General features: G+C 41.7%; 4 protein-coding genes across 4 annotated transcripts; 3 read left to right on the top strand and 1 right to left on the bottom strand.

The window, feature by feature from the left end:
* Positions 1-616: 616 nt before the first annotated feature.
* FG386_003485 (uncharacterized protein) lies at positions 617-8062 on the top strand (the record flags this gene model as incomplete). Its single annotated transcript, XM_067342947.1, has 1 exon — positions 617-8062. One exon carries the CDS (start codon positions 617-619, stop codon positions 8060-8062), a length of 7446 nt encoding a protein of 2481 aa, XP_067199174.1.
* Positions 8063-8927: 865 nt separating this feature from the next.
* On the top strand, positions 8928-10247 carry FG386_003483 (uncharacterized protein; the record flags this gene model as incomplete). Its single annotated transcript, XM_067342945.1, has 1 exon — positions 8928-10247. The coding sequence occupies one exon, from the start codon at positions 8928-8930 to the stop codon at positions 10245-10247; it is 1320 nt and encodes a 439-aa protein (XP_067199172.1).
* A 30-nt stretch (positions 10248-10277) lies between these two features.
* Positions 10278-11960, bottom strand: FG386_003482 (conserve protein having a signal peptide; the record flags this gene model as incomplete). Its single annotated transcript, XM_067342944.1, has 1 exon — positions 10278-11960. The coding sequence occupies one exon, from the start codon at positions 11958-11960 to the stop codon at positions 10278-10280; it is 1683 nt and encodes a 560-aa protein (XP_067199171.1).
* A 392-nt stretch (positions 11961-12352) lies between these two features.
* FG386_003481 (c2 containing protein) lies at positions 12353-21191 on the top strand (the record flags this gene model as incomplete). The annotated part of the gene is made up of 8 exons (XM_067342943.1): positions 12353-12488; positions 12614-13480; positions 13536-17263; positions 17319-17437; positions 17960-18381; positions 18452-20496; positions 20547-20966; positions 21102-21191. 8 exons carry the CDS (start codon positions 12353-12355, stop codon positions 21189-21191), a joined length of 7827 nt encoding a protein of 2608 aa, XP_067199170.1.
* Between the last annotated feature and the right edge of the window lie 49 nt (positions 21192-21240).

Genomic DNA, 21240 nt, shown 5'->3' with positions numbered 1-21240 from the left:
TATTTGCGTTTTCCGACCCTTAAAAATTGAAAACTCGAATGTACCAAACCTTTATTTCAACTTTTTTCACCGTATTTTTTCTCGTGTTACGCCCCCTTTACTCTGATTTCATGCAATTTTCTCTTCTAAACTGTCTTGCCTGCCTTTTTAGTGCTCCCAACAAATAACATATTGCATGAAGGCGCGCTCGGCGCCGCCGCCTCTGGGCGGCACTGTGTGCCGTTGGCGGTGGCGCGCGGAGGACCGTGCAGAGAAGCCAAGGCCGACTTGTGTGGTAACAGCAAATATAGATCTGAGTGGGAAAATTCGAAGGGAAAATACTGTAAAAAGGAGCCGTGCCGGGCGCACAGGAGAAGAACTAGCGGATACAGATCTTTGGTGGGGCTTGTGAAGATACGGACAGCAGGCGATTTTGGAAGAGGCTTATCGACAAGGGAGAAGTGCTGACAGGATAAAAAGATTCGAGGACTAATAATAACGGAAAGTGAACTTGTCCGAACAGAGCGTCTCCAGGAGGGGCTTACACAGGACCCAGACTGTTATGGAGGGGAAAAGCCAAATATGGAGAATTAGATAACGGCTGCCGGAGTATTGCACAGAAAATAGATGCTTTGAAATGGAGACAGAAGAGACGAGTCACAAGGAACTGCCGGTATACAGTGGGGAGAATGGCGAGGAGATCAAAGTGATAACGAAATACAGCCTTAGAAGGCTTTTGGGGAGCGGCTGGAAAGAGAAGAAGCATAAGATACTGGATTTCAGTGGCAAGGAGTTCAAATTAATAACTTTGAGAGGGAAGGATGGGGGAATACTGAATCCCCGTTTGGACACGTCTGAGATAGAGAGAATATATCTTGGGGACAATGAGCTGACTGACTTGGAGGATGTATTTAGTTTAAAGGATTCATATCGCTTTTATACCCTAATGGAGTTGGATTTGAGCGGAAACAGACTGTCTAATTTGAGTATGGAAAATCAGTTGAACCTTCCTTTTTTACTGAAGTTGGATTTGAGCATGAATAACCTCACATGCATTCCGGATTTGAGTTTGCTTGAAAACCTCATAAATTTGGATTTGTCCATGAACAACATATCCTCTCCAAACGAGGGTGGTGCGGAGGAGCTGGACATGTGGAACGGGATAAGAAAGTGCAAAAAGCTGAGGATTTTGGATCTGTCTTTCAACAATTTAAACATTCTTCCGAGCACATTGGCAGGATTGATATGTGCATTTAAGAATACTTTGGTGGGATTGAGTCTGATGGGCAATCCATTTTGCCAAGTGTTCCCGGAATACCAGTCTATGATAATTACAGCTCTTCCGAAATTAAAGTATTTGAATGGGAAAAAACTCAAATCGTCGCAGAGAAGCAGAAACTCCAACTTTAACTTTGGTCTTCTGCAGGGATATGATGATGTGTTCGAACTCAGATTGGGCAGAAGATATGACGTCACTAAAATGCTCAAGGTGGAGACACAACAGGGATTCGATTCGTATAATTCCAGGACGTGCAGAGAGGGAGACAACGTTAACCACGAGAGATTGGACTATTTAATTGAGATTTTGGAGTGCATGATGGAAGAGGAGAACTCAATCCTGCTTTGCTCAAAGTTTCTGCAAGGATGCGAGGGGATATACAATGAAACAATGAAACCTTGGACGATAAAGGGAGGCGGAGATCTTGGCGACACCAATGTCTTTGAATCGAGGAGATTTATACAGGTCTTTAGTAAAGACTGCAAACTGCCTAGTGAAATGGAAAGGGAGACGGAAAAGTTCATAGAGCTAGCAGCGATTTCTTTGGAAAGGCAGGAGAAGGACCCTGTTTCCGGAACTGATTTCTGTAGAATATGGCTTTTGACTGCACTCGCTAGACTGATGCACATCCCAGTTGGTGGTCTCGCGGTTTCGATAGCTCGTTTACTTGGTAATCTGATGGAAAGGAAGGACACTCAGAGCGAGATCAGCTATATTATTGGCACGTTTGTGCTCCCCGGACTCAAGGGAAGACTCTTTTCCGATCCCATAGTGCAAACCGTGCTGGCGTGTATAGCCATTCTCCCCCAGTCGAGGCTTATGGCTGTTGCATTAAGAGATGAAATTAGACTTATATTGGAGTACGCCTTGTCGCACGTGAGAACTGAATTCCACAGACCATTAATGTCGGTCCTGGCCCTCTCGTCGCTCTACAGAGATAATGCTATTGTGCTCTCGGGATACGGAGTCCCAGTTGATCTCGCCGGGACTCTGATCACCCTTTATATGTACTCGACTCCGAGTTTGGGGAAGCCGAATAACTCAATAGGAGATGTGGGAAACCAGGGAGAGTCGCTGGCAGTGCTTGGGAGAAGAGAAGCGAGGAATAACATTGCCGTGTATGAATGGTCCTCCATAGATCATATAGTAAGCGACAGAGCTTCGGACTACATAATGAGAGAAATACCAGCATCAGATAACTTGGGAAGCGGAGACGTGTTTTCAATATACAAATTGGCAAAGTTGTTAGCGAAAAGGAGAGTCAAGGATGTCAAGGGTAAACTACGGACAAGCAAACAAAAAGAGACGCTGAGTTTGGGCATACTCCCCGATTTCGTTAAGTTTAATGAATTTCAGCTGTCACTTATAACATACTACCTTCAAATAGTAAGAAATTGCTGCCTGGCCTCCAAAAAGGTAGCAGCTTCGTGCACCGAACTCGGGTTGCATTCAAATTTTTTGATGCCTTTGTTGTCGGAGTTCCTGTCTGCGGGAAATACCTTTATGTTTGACGAAAACTCATCCAAGTTGTGTTCCGAAATCATTTACACAATATCTGGTCTGTTGGAGGCGAGTGAGCCTGCTCTCGCACAAATGGTTGTTAACTTTCACTTGATTGACTGGCTTCTGATACCTCTTAAAGAGACTCCATTTGGAGACCCAAATGTGGTATCGGCATCTACAAATGCAATACTTAATATACTAAACAGAAGAGACTACTTGGAGTCAATGCAGTCCACCCCCTTAACGGAAACCTCCCCAACAGTTGGGAAGTCACTGACAGTATTCACCGGAGAGGCTCCGATAGGTTCCCAGCTCAACTACCAAGCAAACGGGGAGGCCTTTCCCGTGCTTAATTACATTTTGCAACAACTTGACTATCTGGTTCCGAAGCTAGAGTTTTTAAGTGGGAACCAGCACTTCAAGGAACTCATATCCAAGTACTGTTCAAATCTGGAGAACTATCATGTATCGAGTGAGAGCAGAGTAAAGGAAGGGAACCTTTATTCTACACCAATTCAGCTTGAGATGATGAAAAATGCGAACTCGTCTCATGTACATAAAAGCATTCAGTCAATCCTGGATCTCTTGGTTTTCGTGTTCAAAAATAAGAACACAGGCGTTTGTGCCAAAATACTCAATGAGATCTACACAAGAGGCTACTGTGTTCTTTTCATGAGACTACTGGAAGTTCCTTCCGAAACTATTCCTGCTTCTGCCATACAAATACTCTCCATGATAGACATTTCTGAGATGGATTTGATATCAATCCATGAATTCCTAAAGATATTAAAGCTGGAGGCCTTTAAAAGAGGCAGTGAGGAGAGAAAGACCAAAAGCGACAGCTACAATCAAGAGGACGAAGAGAACTCGGATGAAAACACGAACAGTGTCTCGAACGAGTCCAGAAGCAACAAAGGAGTTAGATCAGACTTCAAACACATAGCAATCGGAGACGGCGAGAACAGCAAAATCAATGTGGTAAACCTCGTGGACGATGAGGACGCCAATGACTCAACTTTTGGTGTGCTTGGACACTTTTGGATGCACATCCTTAACTATATCAGAAGACTGGTCAACAACAAAGGAAGTGCGAACTGGTACATTTTCAAAGACACATTTTCGGAAGATATAGGTCTAATTGTGTTTCTGGGACTTAAGTATTCCTGGAACCAGTTCATAATGAACTCTCCATTTAGATTGGTGGTCAGTCATCTAAGCAACGTAAGTGAGTTTCAACTAGATGACATTTACACCATTCTGGCCTCGTCCAGACTTATAAGGGCTCTCTCTAGACATGATGGGTTCAGGGAGCACTTAAGGAGAAAGGAAATTCAGGCGTTTTTCGAACACTCGCTCAAAAAAGAGGAAAAGCACTTTGCAGCCTTTGATCCGGACACCGCTTTGGAGATTTCCTGGTGCGGAAGATCCGTGGAGTGGTTACTCGGGACTTTCAAGGGTCAAAACAGGCTTTCCTGTTCCAAAAAGGTGGCAACGAGAATACTCAGTCGGTTGGCAGACGTGTTGATTGGAGTTTCAGACAGGGAACTTTACGACATGGAAAGCGTCCAGCTGGAGAAAACCCTGATTTGTCAAAGGCAAACAAGCTCGGTGGCTGAGGGTCTGACCTCACTGGAGAGTTGTTTCTCTTCCATTGTATTGAGAGAATCGGCGATATGGGATTTGTCGCTCGAACCCTTTGTAGAACAACTCTTGTTTTTGGAGGAGAAGGAGTTGGTTGACAAGCTTGAGCAAGAGGAGATATTCGTGAAACAGGACGGAATCACGAAGACCTTGGTATTCCTGTCAAACCTGGTTGATGAGAGATTCAAGGAGAACGAAGTTCTAAATTCCGCTTCTGGAGACAAAAACAGGGAGGAGGGATCAACGAAAAAGACCAACTCAATTTTCTTAGCTGCCAACTACTGGGCAGGAGTTCTAAAAGGCTCTCTTATTCTCAAGGAGAAGGCATTGATCAAACTGTCAAAGACCGAAAACTTTAAGCGTGGACAAGGGAATAAGGACGCTGAAACAGAGACGGGAGTTGACGCAGAGGGCGATCTCGAATCTGACTTTGAAGATCCGGAATCCAGTCTTTCAGATTCCATTTCCTCTCTCTCGGACTTGGAGAGATTGATGATCCTTTCAGATTCTGATACAGAAATACTGGAGACCGCAGAAGCCGACTACCAAGAGAACCCAAATGAAGAGACTGAGATAATACATCCGAGAACCAGAAACATTCTCCACGGTATATATCACAAGTACGGTCCGCTCACTACCGGCTCCGAGGAGGAGCTGATTTCCTCGGAGGGCCTCTCTGAGCAAACAAGTATAGTAGACGGAAGCTCTGAGGGAAATTTGGGACTGAGACCGTCGATTCTAAGCACTACAAAGTGTATTTCCGCCCAGAATAGGCTAGCTGGAACGGGAAAGGTGTGGAAAAATATTGTCTCTGGATCTATAAATAGCCACTTACCGGTATCGGCTTATCTGAGAGTAGTATATGCCTGTTTAAGATCAAACACAAGCGTATCTTTGAGGCAATACGCAAGGAAGGCAATGGGTCAGCCGTACATTCTCGAGACAACAGCAAAGCTAGTGCTTAGTTGTGGTCTGCTGGAATCGCATGTTGCCTCGAAGTTTTTGTTAATACTGAGCAGCGTATTTGAGACCAATCCGGAACAGGATGCCTTGTCCATGGACAGACTCATTCCGCTCTACATAGGATTCTGGTTCGTGAATAACATACTTAATGAAGTGGCCTATATACTCCACCAGTCCACTAGAAGACATCTACATCCTGAAGAGCAGCTTCTTTGCACGTCGTTTTCCAGAGCGATCTTGGCAATGGTTAATCACATGGGCAATATACAGTTTTCGAGGCTAGAGTCGATACAGGAATACGGCATGGAGAAAACGCTCAGGTTCTTCTTTTCACCTTTGTTGGTGGACTGTTTGAAGCAGATGATTCTATTTGACGTACAGATCTCAATAGGAAGTTCCCACGGTACCTACACAGCTCACCTTCCGTTGATGTTCAAAAGACAGTACAGTCCTGGAAGAAGTGGTGGGATGTCAACTCCAGAGACCCTAGTTAATCTGAGGGAGACAATGAGACAGTGTTGTTGCAGATCACTTTCCTCAATGATGGAGAAGTCTTCTGGCTTGAGATATCGTGTATTGGAGGGATTTACCTATCATTTCGTGTTTTGTCACTTCCCGTTAAGACGCTCTCTCCTTTTTGAGCTTCTAGAGGACGTCAACACGCAACACTTCGGCAGGGGAATTGAACTGTTTCTTTCGTTTTACTATAAAAGAAACGAAAGAGTTGTCGGGACTTACCCCTGTTACGTTTTTATCCAGTCTAAGGACGACGTTATGGGGAGAATTGTACCTAGAAGCAGGGAGAAGGAGGTATGCAGGGAGAAAAACGGCGGATTGGGAGATATTTTAGCCATAGGCGAGTTGTTTGGTGGAGTCGTTGGAGGCAAGGGAAAGTCCCCGGAGGATGAGTCGTTAGAGTACAGGACTCCGAGAAGATGCGTTGTTGTCATAACAACACGTGCTTACTATATATTTGAAAGGCCAAATACAGTCAGAAATGTGATTTCCCATGAGCAGTACAAATACAGAAGTGATCCTACTGTAATTGCAAAAAGGGAATACACGGACTTGAGAAGAATCGTAAAGAGCTTTTTGGGAGACCAAATAATGATGTTGGGTTGGGACTTCAGCTCTTTGCCTGGACTAAACAGAGACGCGAGTCGGAGAGGGGAGGACGGAGTCCACGGCAAAAGAATTCAGGGACCTATATGGAAGAGTACTTTTTACGATATCTTAATATTTGACAAAATAGAGGACAGAGACCATATGTTGCATTTGCTGAAAACAAGAACAGAAAAGACCTTTAGGGATGAAGGGACAGAAGGCCTTGCACCTGTTAGTGTCAACTATGACTTTGTAAGTAGAGACTGCTTGGGATCAATATTGAGACTAGAGAATATTAGGGCACTTCAGTTTGCACTTTCTGAGAAACTTGGAAGAAACGAGTTAAATAAGCCAAAAATAGATAAACTTTATTCTTTAAGACAAACGCAAAAGAAGAAGAAAAGCGACTTCTTCATCATAGACGATATACTTGACTACGTGATGGACTACGTTTTTCCGCCTAATAAAAGCTCAAGATTTCCTAGCAAACCCTATCCAAGAGCGGCTGTACTCCATGATGTGGAAAGAGCCGAGCTTAGACTGTACGTTGTCACTGTAAACAGTATATACGAGTTGGAGGTTGACTGGAGATACTGGTTTTGTCCGGATTCAACAATGCTTGAAACAAGGGACGATCTTTATTTCAGAAGGGAAATGGAGGTGCCTCCTGAAATAGAGATTTTGGATGTTTGTATAACAAACTCAAAAAACACAGATCTTTTTGATTCAGGTGCCAGAGTTGGTCTCCTTAACTTTTTGGGTCTGATTGACCAAATACCACGGATTGGTGTGAATGGCAGTGGAGCATCTGGTTCTCAAACTGAAATGCCAGAATTTCAAGCAAGTGGCGAAAAAGCTTCTCGAGACGACCCAAGCAATTCCAAGTCAGACAAGAAGCACGACAAAAACAGGCGTAACAGACACAAAAATGACAAGAAAGATGATCATGGTACAAACAAAAGCAAACGTGTGGACGAAAACAATCAAGGTTCACTAAAGGCTAATCAGGGAATAATATCACTTAAGAACTTCAGATCAGAACATGCCACATGGTACGAGTCGAAGCTGGAAAGTGCGAGACTCAACTTTTTCACGAAAATAAGGGTCTTCAGGATACACAGGCTCAGAATTGCTCAATTCGGACCTCTGGAGGAGCCGGAGGTAAAGCTGGTTTACCAAATAGCTCCTAATAAAAAGAAGAAGAAATCGAAAGGTGGATCTAGACGAAACATGAAAAGGGAAGAAAAGAGCAGCTCAGAGCAGCAGGTCCTCAGGGTAACAAGCAGTGACGAAGATCCACTTAGCGGCTCCACCGATTCAGAGAGTGACGTGGACGAGAACAGCCTGGACAAAAACATATCCTCCAGAGAAAGAAAACACATGACCAGGCTAACCTCAATAGATCTGGTATTCATGGATGACTCTGCAAGAGAAAGGTTCAAAATCGGTATAGCCATTGTTATAAACGAACTTGAAAACTCAAGTGACTGGAAAAGGAGAATGGTTCCCGTTCAGAATCATCCAGGAAACAGCGTAAAACAGGCCGGAAATACTGGAAAAAGAGGCTCACAATACAACATTCTTCGCTTTTAGCATTCAATGCGTTTTGTCGGTCTTCTTAATGCATTTATCCATTAAACACCGTTTTTGCTGAAGCAAAGCGAGCTCCAGGATGAACTCAATCAGGTTAAACTCTCCCGCTCAGTCCACACAGAGGTTGCGAAGGTAACTACAATTTTGTTTTGTGGTGTTTGCGCCAGAAACCAACTTCGACCCAGAACATTCTCGTTTCACTCATTCTTCAGTATCTCCCCTGAATGAATAACAGCAGATGGCGCCGGCGCCGTCTGCTTTATGGCCTGTTTGACACAGAAAAGGAGATAACAATATAACAGGAAAACGGGAATAGAGATAATTACACGAGCTCTTTTGCAGTTCTCTTTTTTCTTTGGCTTGTTTTGGACTTGGCTGTGATTTTTCCGCACACTGATACTGGGGTTGCCGATTAGCATACCTTTAGGGACGATTTGTTTCTGAGATTGGCACAACAGAGGCGATCAGATTAAGTTTTAAGACTCATACACGTCAGGAAAACTCTTTGACGTGCTTTTGAGAGAGAATACAGTTTGCTTTGTATTTGAGGAGCAGGGGAGAGACACGGACAGTCTGAGAGGTAACCGGAGTTGAGGGTGAGGGATAAACGGACGAATACGTTTAGTATAACTTGAATAGACAGAGAAATATAGTAACAAAGAAAACAGAGTTAGGCGCATAGAACATGAGTTTAGAAAGGACTGCGAGTGAAGGTAAAATGCAGAGGGACCGGAATAACGTAGCAACGAGCAACAATTCTACGAAGAGAAGGCACGGAGGGAGATCTCACGGCGTTAGAACAAACAGCAAGTGGAGTGGAAACAACTTGAATAGCTACTATTCGAGGGTTTCAGAAGCGGGTGAAATGGGATGTGAAGTGGACTTAATGGAGACTTTCAACGTGATTAGGGGATTTTGTTTGTGTGAAGGCTACAATTTGGAAAGCTTGGGACTTGCACTTGACAAACATAATTATTATCATTGGTATGTTGACAAGGATAAAAACATACTGGTGTTTGACCTTGTTCCTTATTTCGATAAGTTAGAGGTTACCTGGGCGACACAGGGGAAAACAGGCCGAGTGTTGTTTCCTGCGGGAATATACAATTCAAAATCCATATCGAAGGTATCATCAAATTCCTTTGACGTAAACTATATGTTGTACAAGGAGAGGGTAAACTTGAAAATTAAGCATGAGGGAAAGCAAGATTCTGACTTGAATGATTCAGTTTCGGATTACAATAACAATGTGAAACAAAGGTTGTTGAGTGAATGTGATGGTTATGGTTACAACAAAAACATCGAGTATGAGCCAGATGAACTGAACTCTCTTGAAAGAGGAGAGAATATGGTTGACAAGAATTACTGGAAAAGACTTGAGAATCCCATTTTTGTGTTTAAAAATGGGGTGGTAATCGCATGGTGTAATGAAGAAGTCGGTTCTAATCCAGGAGCACATTTTGTAAATTCTCCAAAAAAGAGTGACGAAAGACTTGATGATGTCCTTGCGTTTCTTTCCCTTTACTCAATTAAAAGTTTTACAGGTAAATATTCCAAAAGGTGTCAGTATGAGACAATGCTTTATAAATATGGTAACTTTGCTGTAAGTAGGCTTTATAAGAGTAGCAGAAAAATGATTTCTGACGTTGTTAATCTCAAGACGAGAAGTGCTGAAGAGAAACTTGCTTTTTCTTTGTCTATTAGACAAAGCATACGCTTGTCTTTGTTTGAAAATTTTATTGATGACTGTGTAGCCAGCATAAAATACCTTCCTCTTAAACTTGCTCAGGTTGGTGCTTACAGTGTTGTGGAGAAGGAGTACAAGGTCGAAATGCCACAGATAAGAAAGAAATTCTCTGAGTTGTATTCTTATCAAATTGAGGTTAATCTCGTTGAGGATTTTTTGGACATTCCTGAGCTGTTCTGGCATAACTGTAAATTTCACTCTACCTGGAGCAATCTTCAGGAACATCTTAGGATATCAGAGAGGTTTGAAGTTCTAAATAGAAGAATTGTAATGATGCAGGAGCTTTTGAAAGTAATCACAGAGGAGTACCAAACCAATCAAGCAAACAGACTTACTTGGATAGTCATAATTTTGCTTATAATTAATTGCTTTGCATCTGTAATTAGACATATATTCTTACATGGTTACCAGGATGGGTTTAACGATGGTCATAAATGATTAACTTATGTTTAAATTAAAAATTTGTACTTAGTTTAAGACTGTAGACATTTTTAATGTAGTGTTTATATCATTGTTAGCTGATTTTATGTTGATTATATCATCCAGTATTTTATAGTAAATTTCTGTCCCGAATAAATCCCAAACAATCTTGTCAATGGTAGTCGTCTGGCTGGTAGTGTTTGGATTACTGTGAAAGGAGCAGTTGTTGTTCAGGTACATTGAAAACAACTCTCTCTGTTTCGGATCATTGTTAACTAAGCCTGTCGCTTTTCTGTAGTGGTGTAAAATCAAACCAACCGTATTCGTACTGTTGTTAATAACGCCCTCTTCGTCATTTATTATTGGGGATTTTATAAACCTATGGTCGTTCAACATTTCTTCAGGCTCGTGGATTCCCATATAAAGTACCTTGTCAGGCTTAACAATAACCTTCCTTCTTGCCTTTTCCCCCTTTGTAGTGCCAGATTTGTTCATTCTACACGTTTTTCTGTACAAAACAAACTCCACATTCTCATGGTAATTCGCTATCTTTGACTCTATTTCTTTGTACTTGTTTTCATTCTCAAGATCGCTGTCCCATTCCAAAAAATGGAAATACATAGGTACCCATAGTGCACCAATATTATTGCTGTTCTTTTTCGAATCCAGTAATTTAAAATAACTCCTTAAATCATACTTGCTGTTTGTAGGAAACACAAACTCGTCAGTATCCACAAATAACAAATATTCGCTCTTGTTTAGGTTTCTCAATAAACAATCTTGTATCATGGTTGTTTGTGCGAAGTCCCAAACCTGTTTAAATGGCAAAATCGGAATTTTAAACGGCACTAATTCGACCAGTTCTTTTTCTTCTGAGTAGTATTTTATCAATTTCAGCACATCGTCACTCAACTCCAAGTAATTCTCATACATGTATATTCTACCCACTCCCAATTTCACATATGCATTTATGAACTCAAAAAGCAACCCAATATTATCAAATTTCTGTCTTAAGCTTCTTTGTCCCTCACTTTTCCCAACAGGCTCTCCCCACCATGGTCTTATACATATACTTAGGTTGATTTTCTTGTTTCCATTATCTGGATCAAATGTACTTTTGACTTTCAGCTCTATCTTCGAAAAGTTTTGCACATCATTGCTCTCACATACTGTAATTGTTACGCTCAGCCCGAAATCCACATCTTCTTTTAAAAATTCAGAGCTGTTGTCCGCATCGCAGTAAATCGTAGCCGCAACAAATTCCTTGTTGTGGTGTTCTTTGTGTATGAAAATCCTAGTTTTTCCGCTAATCTCCTTGGAATAACCTTTGCTATTGACCGACACCATACATCCAACAGCAATATTGTCATCTGATTCGTTTGGAACCAAACCGTTCACTCTTATTCCAACCATTTTCCCGTCATTCTTAATTCTTGTGTCCAGATATGCGGAGTAAAGGTATATTTTGTACTCCTTTCTCGTTGTTATTCCATCTTTCACAATCTTATACTCTAATCTTAGCTCGCTCCAGTCTCTCTTTTCACCATTGATGTATCCACCTCTCCCCTTGTTCGAGGTCGACTCAGCGTCCGCTTCAAGGTCCAAAAAAACACTCTTGTTGACTCTGTTTTTTGTCTTGTAAACCAACAGACATTGATTGAATGTGTATGTAAATATTACTCCGAATAACACAGCTATTGACAACACCAATTTTAAGTGCTCTTTTTTCATAATTGATCCTTTTAAAATTTGAAGTACTCTCAAAACGCTCGTTTCTATCTCAAGATTACAATCTTAATCACAAAGCTACTCGTATGTTTCTCAAGTTGGTGTTTTTTCGATGGTTACTCGCAGATTCATCGCAAAAAAAGTCCAACTCATGTCTCAAGCGAAAAGAGCCAGCTGATGGCACAAAGCTCGTTTTTGTCTTGCCATTCCTTTTTCTGCCAACGGAGGCTTTCTTGTTGCATGCACCTTGGTAAAATATGTCAAACAAGATCAGGCGGGAACTGTGGGGTGCATGCCAGTGTAGGCTGATCTAAATGTTTTAGAGATTGGAATAAAAGGATGGAAAGTTGTTCTCTTAAGTTTTAATTAAAATATATTAATTGAATGACATAGATATGGCGAAAAACAAAGGTAAGAAGAGCAAGATTGCAGACGTTGATCCCGAATTGCTTAAAAACTCGGGATTTGACGAGGGTGAGATTTGGAGATTAGATTTTGGGGAAGAGGTAGAATATGAAGAGAATATTGTGGGTAAGTTTACTGTGAAGCGACTCAAGATTGGATCTATTACTAAGTGTCGGGTTTACTGGTTTGTTAACTTTCCGTTTCTTGGATTGCCTAATTTGGAAATGACCAACAATTTAAATTAAATGCAGACAAAAGCAGACATGAAGTTCCGCTGTTTGACGTAAAAGGATATAGAAGTCAGAAAAAGAATGACAAGTCGATAAGTCAGGCCATTGAAATGGAGGAGGAGCCTGAATCAGAGGACGAAGATGAGGCATTGGAGTCTGCAGAGATAGAGGATTTGGAAGAGTTGGATGAGAGAGAGAAGCAAAACAAGGATTACGAGTCAAAGTTAATAAAAAGGAAATTCGAGTTAGAGCTGGACTATATGAAAAAAATGAGGCTTTGGGAGGCTTCTTTTTTCATTCATACAAGCGAAAATTTAGAAACAATGCCACAAAACTTTTTCTACGTTATTGAGTTTGGTCATGTTAATCCCGAAAGGGATTATGCAGGGACCTTGAAGAGAACAATGGTTTACACAGCAGCAACAAGTTTGGCTGCTGGTGAGGTTAGGCTTTTGAGATTTCCAATCATGGTCTGGCCAAAAAAAATATTGTGTGTTGCATATTCAGAATTGGATATGTTTCAGGTATCTATAAAACTTTGGTCAATAAAGGCCTTCACATTTAACCAGCTTTTGGCCTCAGTGAGCATCACGCTGAAGGACATATTGGACAGTGAACCAGAGACTTCATTGCTATTTAAAAAGCACCTGCCTCTTCCGTTGGGTAAAGATGGACGTCCAAGAAAGGACGTAAATCAAAAAAGCTTTGAGGTTCACAGAACAAGAGTTACAATGCAGTTAAATGAGGTGTTTGATTACGATATATCTCTTGAAAATTGGACTTTTATACCAAACAGGAAGCTCCCTATTGAGATTAAGAGAGCACCCAAAATACTGAGAATAAAGGCACCCTTGTCTAACGACATTTCTTCGGGAGCGTCTTCTAGAAGTAAGTTGAAAATGAGGCGTACCAGTTTAGCATTAACTGACTGCTTGTTGTTTAGCTAGTTTTGTGACTCCATATTCGGTTGGTGGATATTGGGAATCACCGTGTAGGTTTGTGTTCACAGGTACACGCTTTCAGCTTAAAAACTCGTACATAATACTTGAAGTGCTGGCCTATTTAAAATTCGGTCCAACAATAATAGGAGCAGCTTTGATATCACTGGCCTCAGTAGAAAGCTACCCACTGGTCAGAACTACGATCAAGAGGGTGACTATAGACATATACAAAATAATAGCAGGGGAGGTTATAGGAAACGTGTTTTGTTATTCTAGAAGCACGGGACAACCCCCTGAGAATATAAGAAGCAGACCAACACAAGTATCTGCAGGAGCAGCATTAATTTCACAGTTAAATTTGAATGAAAGGTATTTGGTATTTAGATTGTTCAAGTGCGATAACTTGGCAGCAGCAGATGGTGTAACAGGAACATCCGATCCTATAGTTAAGGTTAAGTGGGACGGGATAACAAACACGTCCTCAGTGAGGGAGAAAACAAGGAGACCTGTGTATAATCAAAACTTATACTTCCCAGTAAGAGTATTGGATCAAAGAGAGCTATTAGTGACTAGTTTTAGAAGAAAATGTTTACCTATTGACTTGTTGTGCAAAGGACCGGTTAAAATAGAAGTGTGGAACAAAAGCGATACATCATCAATATTATTGGGTTCAGGAGAGGTTGATCTAAACAAAATATACAGAATAGGAAAGGAAGATTCAAGGTGTTTGGCAGAGGGATTGATGGATAATAAATCAAGGAGAGCAGACGGAAAGCCAAACTTTGACGATGAAGAAAAGATAGATGATAAAGAGAGCAAGATGTTCTCAACAAACGAGTTGTATACGCTCAAGTACAATACTTTGGTGTTAAACATGAATTTGACCCTTCAATCTAAAGATTTCAGCAATGAATTCATGAAGCCAAGTATTCACTTTGAGATGTTTTTCATACCACCTTTGCCACCAGACGTGGTTATTCCGCCACCACCTTCATCAAAAGCAACTACAAACATATGGAAACAACTTTCAAACAGATGGAACAGAGATTTTCATAAGTGGAAGGGAATATATAAACAGTGGTTTAGTAATGCTCCTGAGAAGAGAAATTTTTCTGTTATTAAGAAGCATCCTCAAACCGATGAGACATTGCCACTATGCTCATTTTTATCTCCAATAGCAGTTCCGAACCTCATTTCAGATGAAGGGAGCTTACTACATTGGATAAACAATTTTATGTATATAACGACAGAGAGTCAAATAAATCCGCCGGGTAAGATTCCCGATCTGATACCACCAAATTTATTTTTGCTTTCAAAAAAGGGAAGCATAGCGGATCACGTATTGATGCTTTGTAGCTGTTTGTTGGGAATAGGATTTGATGCATATGTGTGCAAGGGAACGATAGAGAACGGTACATTGGAGCATATGTGGATAATGACAAGACATAGATTCGGTCATATTCAATTTTGGGAGGTAACTAACAAGCAAAGATATGTATTGCCCTGCAGATACGGAATTGACTCGTTTTATAATATAACAAATCCATATCAGCAGTCCCCGTCTGTGATGCAGTCTGTGAACAATAGTAATGTGGACGTGGAGGTACCAAATGACAGCGAGAGGGTTAAGCAGTTTGAGATCGAGAGGGAGTACTACAATGGTCTGTATTTACAGCAGTGGTTTGAATGGTTAAAACAGACAGGTGAAATCAAGTATGTAGAAAAAAACGAGACAAATAATATGGGAATAGATATTTGGGGTGAATTTATGGTACCTGATATAAAAATAGATCCAAAAGAATTGGATTACACAAATAATGTTGAGGAGGAAAATGAGGATGTCGGGAATAGAAGATCTGACAAACAGAAGTTCAAGAAAACCAGTTTAGATACCATTAAGAAGGTGATATCAGAATATATAAAGAACATTCCAATAGTTCCCGATAAAAGATTTTTAGCTCAGGAGCTAATAGCATATGTGCCATACAGTACAATAGAGCTTGTGTTTAATCATCGCCAGATATGGGGAAATTTGGGGAATCACCACCCGGCAGTGATATCCTATGACTTAGAGAATCCATACAAGTGGAGATCTTTTTGCGGATCTAAACCCGACGGCATTTTCAACGATTTGATAATAGAGCCACCGCTACAGGGAAGAGCAGTTGAGAAGATAGAAGACGCGATAGCGGTTTCACTGGAGGAGAACATAGTTTTGCTAAGACAAAACTCGGGCAAAAATACATCTTTTGACAGGAGTGAGGAGTTAAAGTCGAGGATAGATGCGTATTTGACTTTGCTAGAGTTCAAGTTGAATTTGGATCCTTTGTACGATCCAGGGCCACCTGAGGGTCATACGGCTTGGTCAGCCTTGAAAACAAAGGAAATGGTGCTAAAGGAGGAGAGAGAGTTAAAAGAGAGACAGGAGAAGGAGAACCGGAGGAAGAACAGACATAGGAAGAAGAACAATTACGATGGCATGTTGATAACAAAAGAAGTGAATCCTGGGCAAGGCGGTGGATCTGTGAATCAAGATCCTCAATCTGATTATTCGAATGCGATATTATACGGCGTGTCTAAGGAAGAGGATCAGGGAGAGGGGAGAGACGGCAATTTATCGCTAAAATGTTATACGGATATGGCAATAAAGGCGTCTAACAACGGCGGTGGCAGTCAGGAGAACGTAGGGAGGGACTTCAAGTCGGAGTTCCCGTCTCTAAAGTACGATCCGAATTCCCAATTAGCAAGCAGCGCCGCTAACGGCAGTAATTTCGCTGGTGGAGGAGGCAATAAGGAGTTTGTTAACAGCCAGATGCACAGTTCATCCAATATGAATTATGAGTCTCAAGAAAAAGCGCTAATTGGGAGTGTTAGCAGCATTCACGGTTTGCAGCAAAATAAGGGAACTAAGGAGTTCGCAAGGGCCTTAAAGAGCGAAATGAAGCATCAGGTGCTGGACGTTCCACAAAAAAGGGAGAGCGACAATATAAACATTATTGCAAACACTGAGACAGGTAACGGCATGAGTTCAACGTTTACAATGGGAAAGGTACCAAATAAAAAGGGCGAGGAAGTTACTAATTCGAAGAAAAGCATGGAGGAAGAGATACTGAGTATGGGCGAGAAAAAAAGAGATGATGAAGAGGAGAGTGAAAGGAGGGAAAGAGACTCACTTCTTTGGAATGCGTTGATGGAAAAAGGAGCCGTTGACGAGTTTGTGGTTGAGTCGGAATTGCCCGAAAAGGGAGTTGATTTGTCTAAGATAGGCTTCAGAGCAAGAATAACGAACTGGGAGAGGCCGGAAAACGATGTTGGTCAAGATTCAAAGGAGAGCATCGAAAAGGGCGAAAAAAGCACAAAAAAGATTCAATTGGTTCTGCAGAAGGATAAAGACAGTCAGGTGAAGCCTGGAGGCGAGACGAAGAAAGAGAAAAAGCACGTTGAAAATAGTGATGATAGTGAGGACGAAGGCGAGGAAATCCTTCCACCTCCATGGAGAAAACTAAACAGACCATTCAAGTACGTGTCGGACCAAATGATGAAGTGGAATTGGTATTATAGAATGGAACAGATATATTATGATTGGCAGTCAATCAACTTCCCAACATTTCCGATGAATACCTTCACGGGGTTCCCGATACATTTTTCCACTGCAGACTCAAATGACATAAGGTCATTCATAGTTGGTGCAAAAAGATTTGAAATATTTATTGAATTGCCGCAGGACGAGGTGAGTTTGAGGCGAGTTAAATGTTTTGATAACTTATTACTTTTTAAAACCACAGGCACACTTTTTTGTGTATCCAAAGATATTTCCGTTGGTTGGAGGTGTATTATCAACATGGATATTTTTGGGCGTGCATATACCCTGGACTGTAAGTTTACTGTCAGGCGGTGATAAGAGGTGGGAACTTGTATTCTCATTGTTAATTTATTGTTTGTCTTTCATTTTAGAACATAAATGAGTTAGAGACTAGAATGAAGAAGGAAAAGAAGAGAAATTACTTCAAGAGCTGAATAAGAGGTTAACTAGGAGGCAACACTTGTACGCGTAGTTGCCTTTTGATTTTCCGCGAACAATTTAGTAAACTTCAAGTGTCAGATTTGAAATTTTAATAATAAAATCGAAAGTTAAAAATACAATTATTTATTTCGACAAAAAAACGAGACATGCAAGTGCCAACAATAAAAGGGAAGATATGCTACAACACACACACAGGGCAATAGCAATAAGAGCATGACAGAATGAATTTAGGGCGAAAATGCAACTAAGGGAAGCAAAACTATGAATTTAATGCTGATTTTAATAAATAATAATATCGGATAATAAGTGAATGTTATATATATTAAAATGTAAAACAAGCAGTAGATTTTGTATATTAAACAGACTATTATTATTATTATTATTAGTGGTGGCGTTCGCAAGGGTAAGCGGAGACACTTCACTGAACGTTCATGAAATAAGAAAAGGCATTGAAAATGGAAATGAGATGGCAAGAAAGAGGAGGAATAAGTTGCACAGATTTAGCAAGTATTGGTTGAACAAGTATGGCATTCCAAGGGAAATACCACCATCGTCATGGTGCAGCGAGAATGGTGTGGTAGTCAGCATTCCAGTGAGCAACAGCATAATTAAGTTATTGAATGAAAAAATTAGGAAAACGTACAATAAGGAGATACCGGTAGTAACGGAGGAAATGATGGATGAGAACAAGGACGACTTCAGTTTAACGAGAAGCGGCGACCTCGGAGGCGTGTTTAAAAACAGTGAGTTGCTGACATCAAAGGGCATGAGGATAGCATGCAATGGAACTATATTGATAGCAAAATCATTCTATGAACTCAAGGGTAAGTTTCGAATGAATAAGGCGCACTTGGAGCAGAGAAACTAAACTTTTCGCCTTGAATAAATGTTTAGATAACAAAAGAAGTGATTCGCTGATAGTGTATATAGAGTACAGCAACACCTGCAATTTAGTTTATGAATATAGTACGGAAAAGTACAGGTACAAGGTATACAAGATAGATCCGTTCGACAGGTTTTTGTGGAAGGAGCAAACTGAGGGGGAGAAAGAAAGAATTAGGTTAAGGAGGAACAAGCTGAACGCCGGCAGCAACAATGTGAGAACACCTGACCGAGGCAGAAGGAGAGCGGCGACAAAGGAGGAGGGAAGAGAGATGAGAGACGGAGATAGATACGAAGTCCACATCACTCATGATTACGAGGCCGATGATGACTTGTTTTGGGAGTTTGAGTTGCCCTCAAAACTGTCAATAGTGGTTGTGTGCATATGTGGTTTAAGTGAGGGCTTTACCGACTTGAATGTTTGTTATTCGAACGTAAAATGGTACAAAACAGTGAGAGGTCGTTTAGTAGAGTCGGAGTTGAGCAGGGGGGGAAGCGACACTAAAAGGTACCTCGCAAACAGTGAATTGAGGGACGCAACGATGTACGGAATGTTGCTGTCAACTCTATTCACGGCTGGAATAGACAACAATGTGAATGTGCCAAATGACGAGAGTGAACACATATTCGATAACAGGTTGGATGTAATAAAGAACAGCATAAATGATTTGGATTATTTGAAGAGAATACATCTGTGGCCGAATTACTGTGAATACGATAGAATCAAAGAATTGGACGTCGGTATGAATGTTAGAAGCAACGATGCTGTTGGTGCTGAAAACAGTGTACTGATACTAAACGGCTGTCCCGTAGTTGGGATAGACATGAACGTGCTGCTGAATAAGGCAGGTCATTTAATATTTTCAATATCAAATAGAAGCTGGAACGTAAGTGATGTTGGGGGAGCGGATCAGCCCTCAAAGATATCATTAAAGTGCATGGTGAGGATGTACAGTACTCCACAGAGCATGGAGACTCAGAACTGTATTGGAGGCAAAAGTGAAAAAGCCCCATCGACTCCAAAATTGCAAAGACACTCTTTGAAGCACTCTTCTTGGGTCGCTTACTCTGCGATAGAAGAGGGTGATGACGGCAATTCAAGTGCGAATGCTGACTCCGGAAGGGACGAGCCAACGAGTGCGGAGACTTGGGGCAAAAGGAGATGGGATGACAACAAGGAGTTCAGGAACAACGTAATGATAAAAGAAGGCCAGAACTATGGGTATTTCGCTGTTAGCAAGTTGGGAAGCGAGCCACTGGGAGCGAGGAGATTGGTGTTGGTGGGAGAGAACGGACTGCATGGTAACGAGTACAGATCCTTTGACTCGAATGTGAAAAGGAACGAGTTGATAGGCATCCAACCAAATATCAACGGCGTTAGATCGCAAATAACGGGAAAATCGATGATGAGCACGCCAAAAGTAGGAAGAGAAAGCATAACTGGAGGGTCTGGAAACAAGTCATATCTGTTGTCCAATAAACAGTTCGAAGATAGAGATGGCAACGAGATCAAGACTGACTTTAGCGGTAGTGGAGGAGAATTGAAGGCGAAAATGCAGTCAGCAAACAGCGATCACGTTTACAGCAGGAGTTTACCAAGCGAACCTCTAATACACGCTATTTTTCAGAATGTGCTGTGGAGAGATTGGTTAATTAGATACGCACCGTTGGTGGGAGAGAACGGCCATTTTGTGAGAGTGGGCAATAACTTCGCCTCCGGCTTTATAGGCGAATCATACATAGAAGAAGCAGCAACCATGGGTCTGTCGTACGATAGGACAATATTGTCCTTTTTGTCAGGCAAGAGAATACCACAACTGGGACGGTTCATTACGTTTGGCTATACAGACGGACTATACGGCGTCAGAGTGGACAGATCTACAACAATAAATGCGTGGGGTGTGGATCTGCAGGCAAGATACTTTCTGTCGTCAACGCTGGCTTCGTTTGGACTGAGGGAGTATGCAGAGCACATAACGGTCAGGGACGTAAGTTTATCAGCGAGACACAACTTTTCTCAAAGTGATATTCTCGCCGGACAGCAATTCTCTACAGAGGTGAGTTAACCTAGTTGGGCGTCGTAACGAATCGATTTGTTAATCCTGAGTTGCAACAGGCCATCGCATCATATAAAACGCTGTTCGTGGACGTAGCCACAAACGTGAGAAACAAGTCTTATGGAATGGCAGTCGGGCTGAGGGGATATCAGTTTACTGTAATAAGGAACTTCATGACTAGGACAACAGACTTTTTGGGAAACTGGGGTAACGGATGGCAGGTATTGCTGAGTTCGACGTCCCCGACGCTCAATGATCCGACTGTAGTCACAAGAGCAGGCGTTGGGAGACTGGGGAGGTCATTTGTGCTAGCAGGAGCGGGCATAGGAAAAGACATGATTCCAATAGTCTCGTTTCAAACACAATTGGACGACGTTGGAGTTATACTGGAGTTCAGTCCGTCTGGAAAGGAGCGTCTATTTGCGTATGGCATAGAAGTTAGTAAGTTTGAAAACGGAATAATAGTAACAGTATGTGCGCAACTAAACGGTTGCGTTGTGTTGCCGAGCTTGCGCACCATACCGATTACCACTACTCTCTCCCTCCGGCCACGTCAACAACCGGACTAATTCTTCGCTTTAGATCACTTTGCGTATTTTTGGGAGTCAATATTCTCAACGGAAAGAACTCCCGTGCCACTTGTACTGGGGGTGGAGCCGAAGGACCTCAGCAAAGTTGTGTTTGGCGGGCATTAGAGCGCCGCCAGCCTTCTCCGACGGGCGGGCACCTGCACCTCGGTGCGGG

This window comes from Cryptosporidium ryanae (assembly GCF_009792415.1).
Source record: "Cryptosporidium ryanae isolate 45019 chromosome Unknown contig_8, whole genome shotgun sequence".
Classification (NCBI taxonomy): Eukaryota; Apicomplexa; class Conoidasida; order Eucoccidiorida; family Cryptosporidiidae; genus Cryptosporidium; species Cryptosporidium ryanae.
The sequence above is the reverse complement of the archived record's forward strand: the minus strand, read 5'-3'. Positions and strand labels throughout refer to the sequence as shown.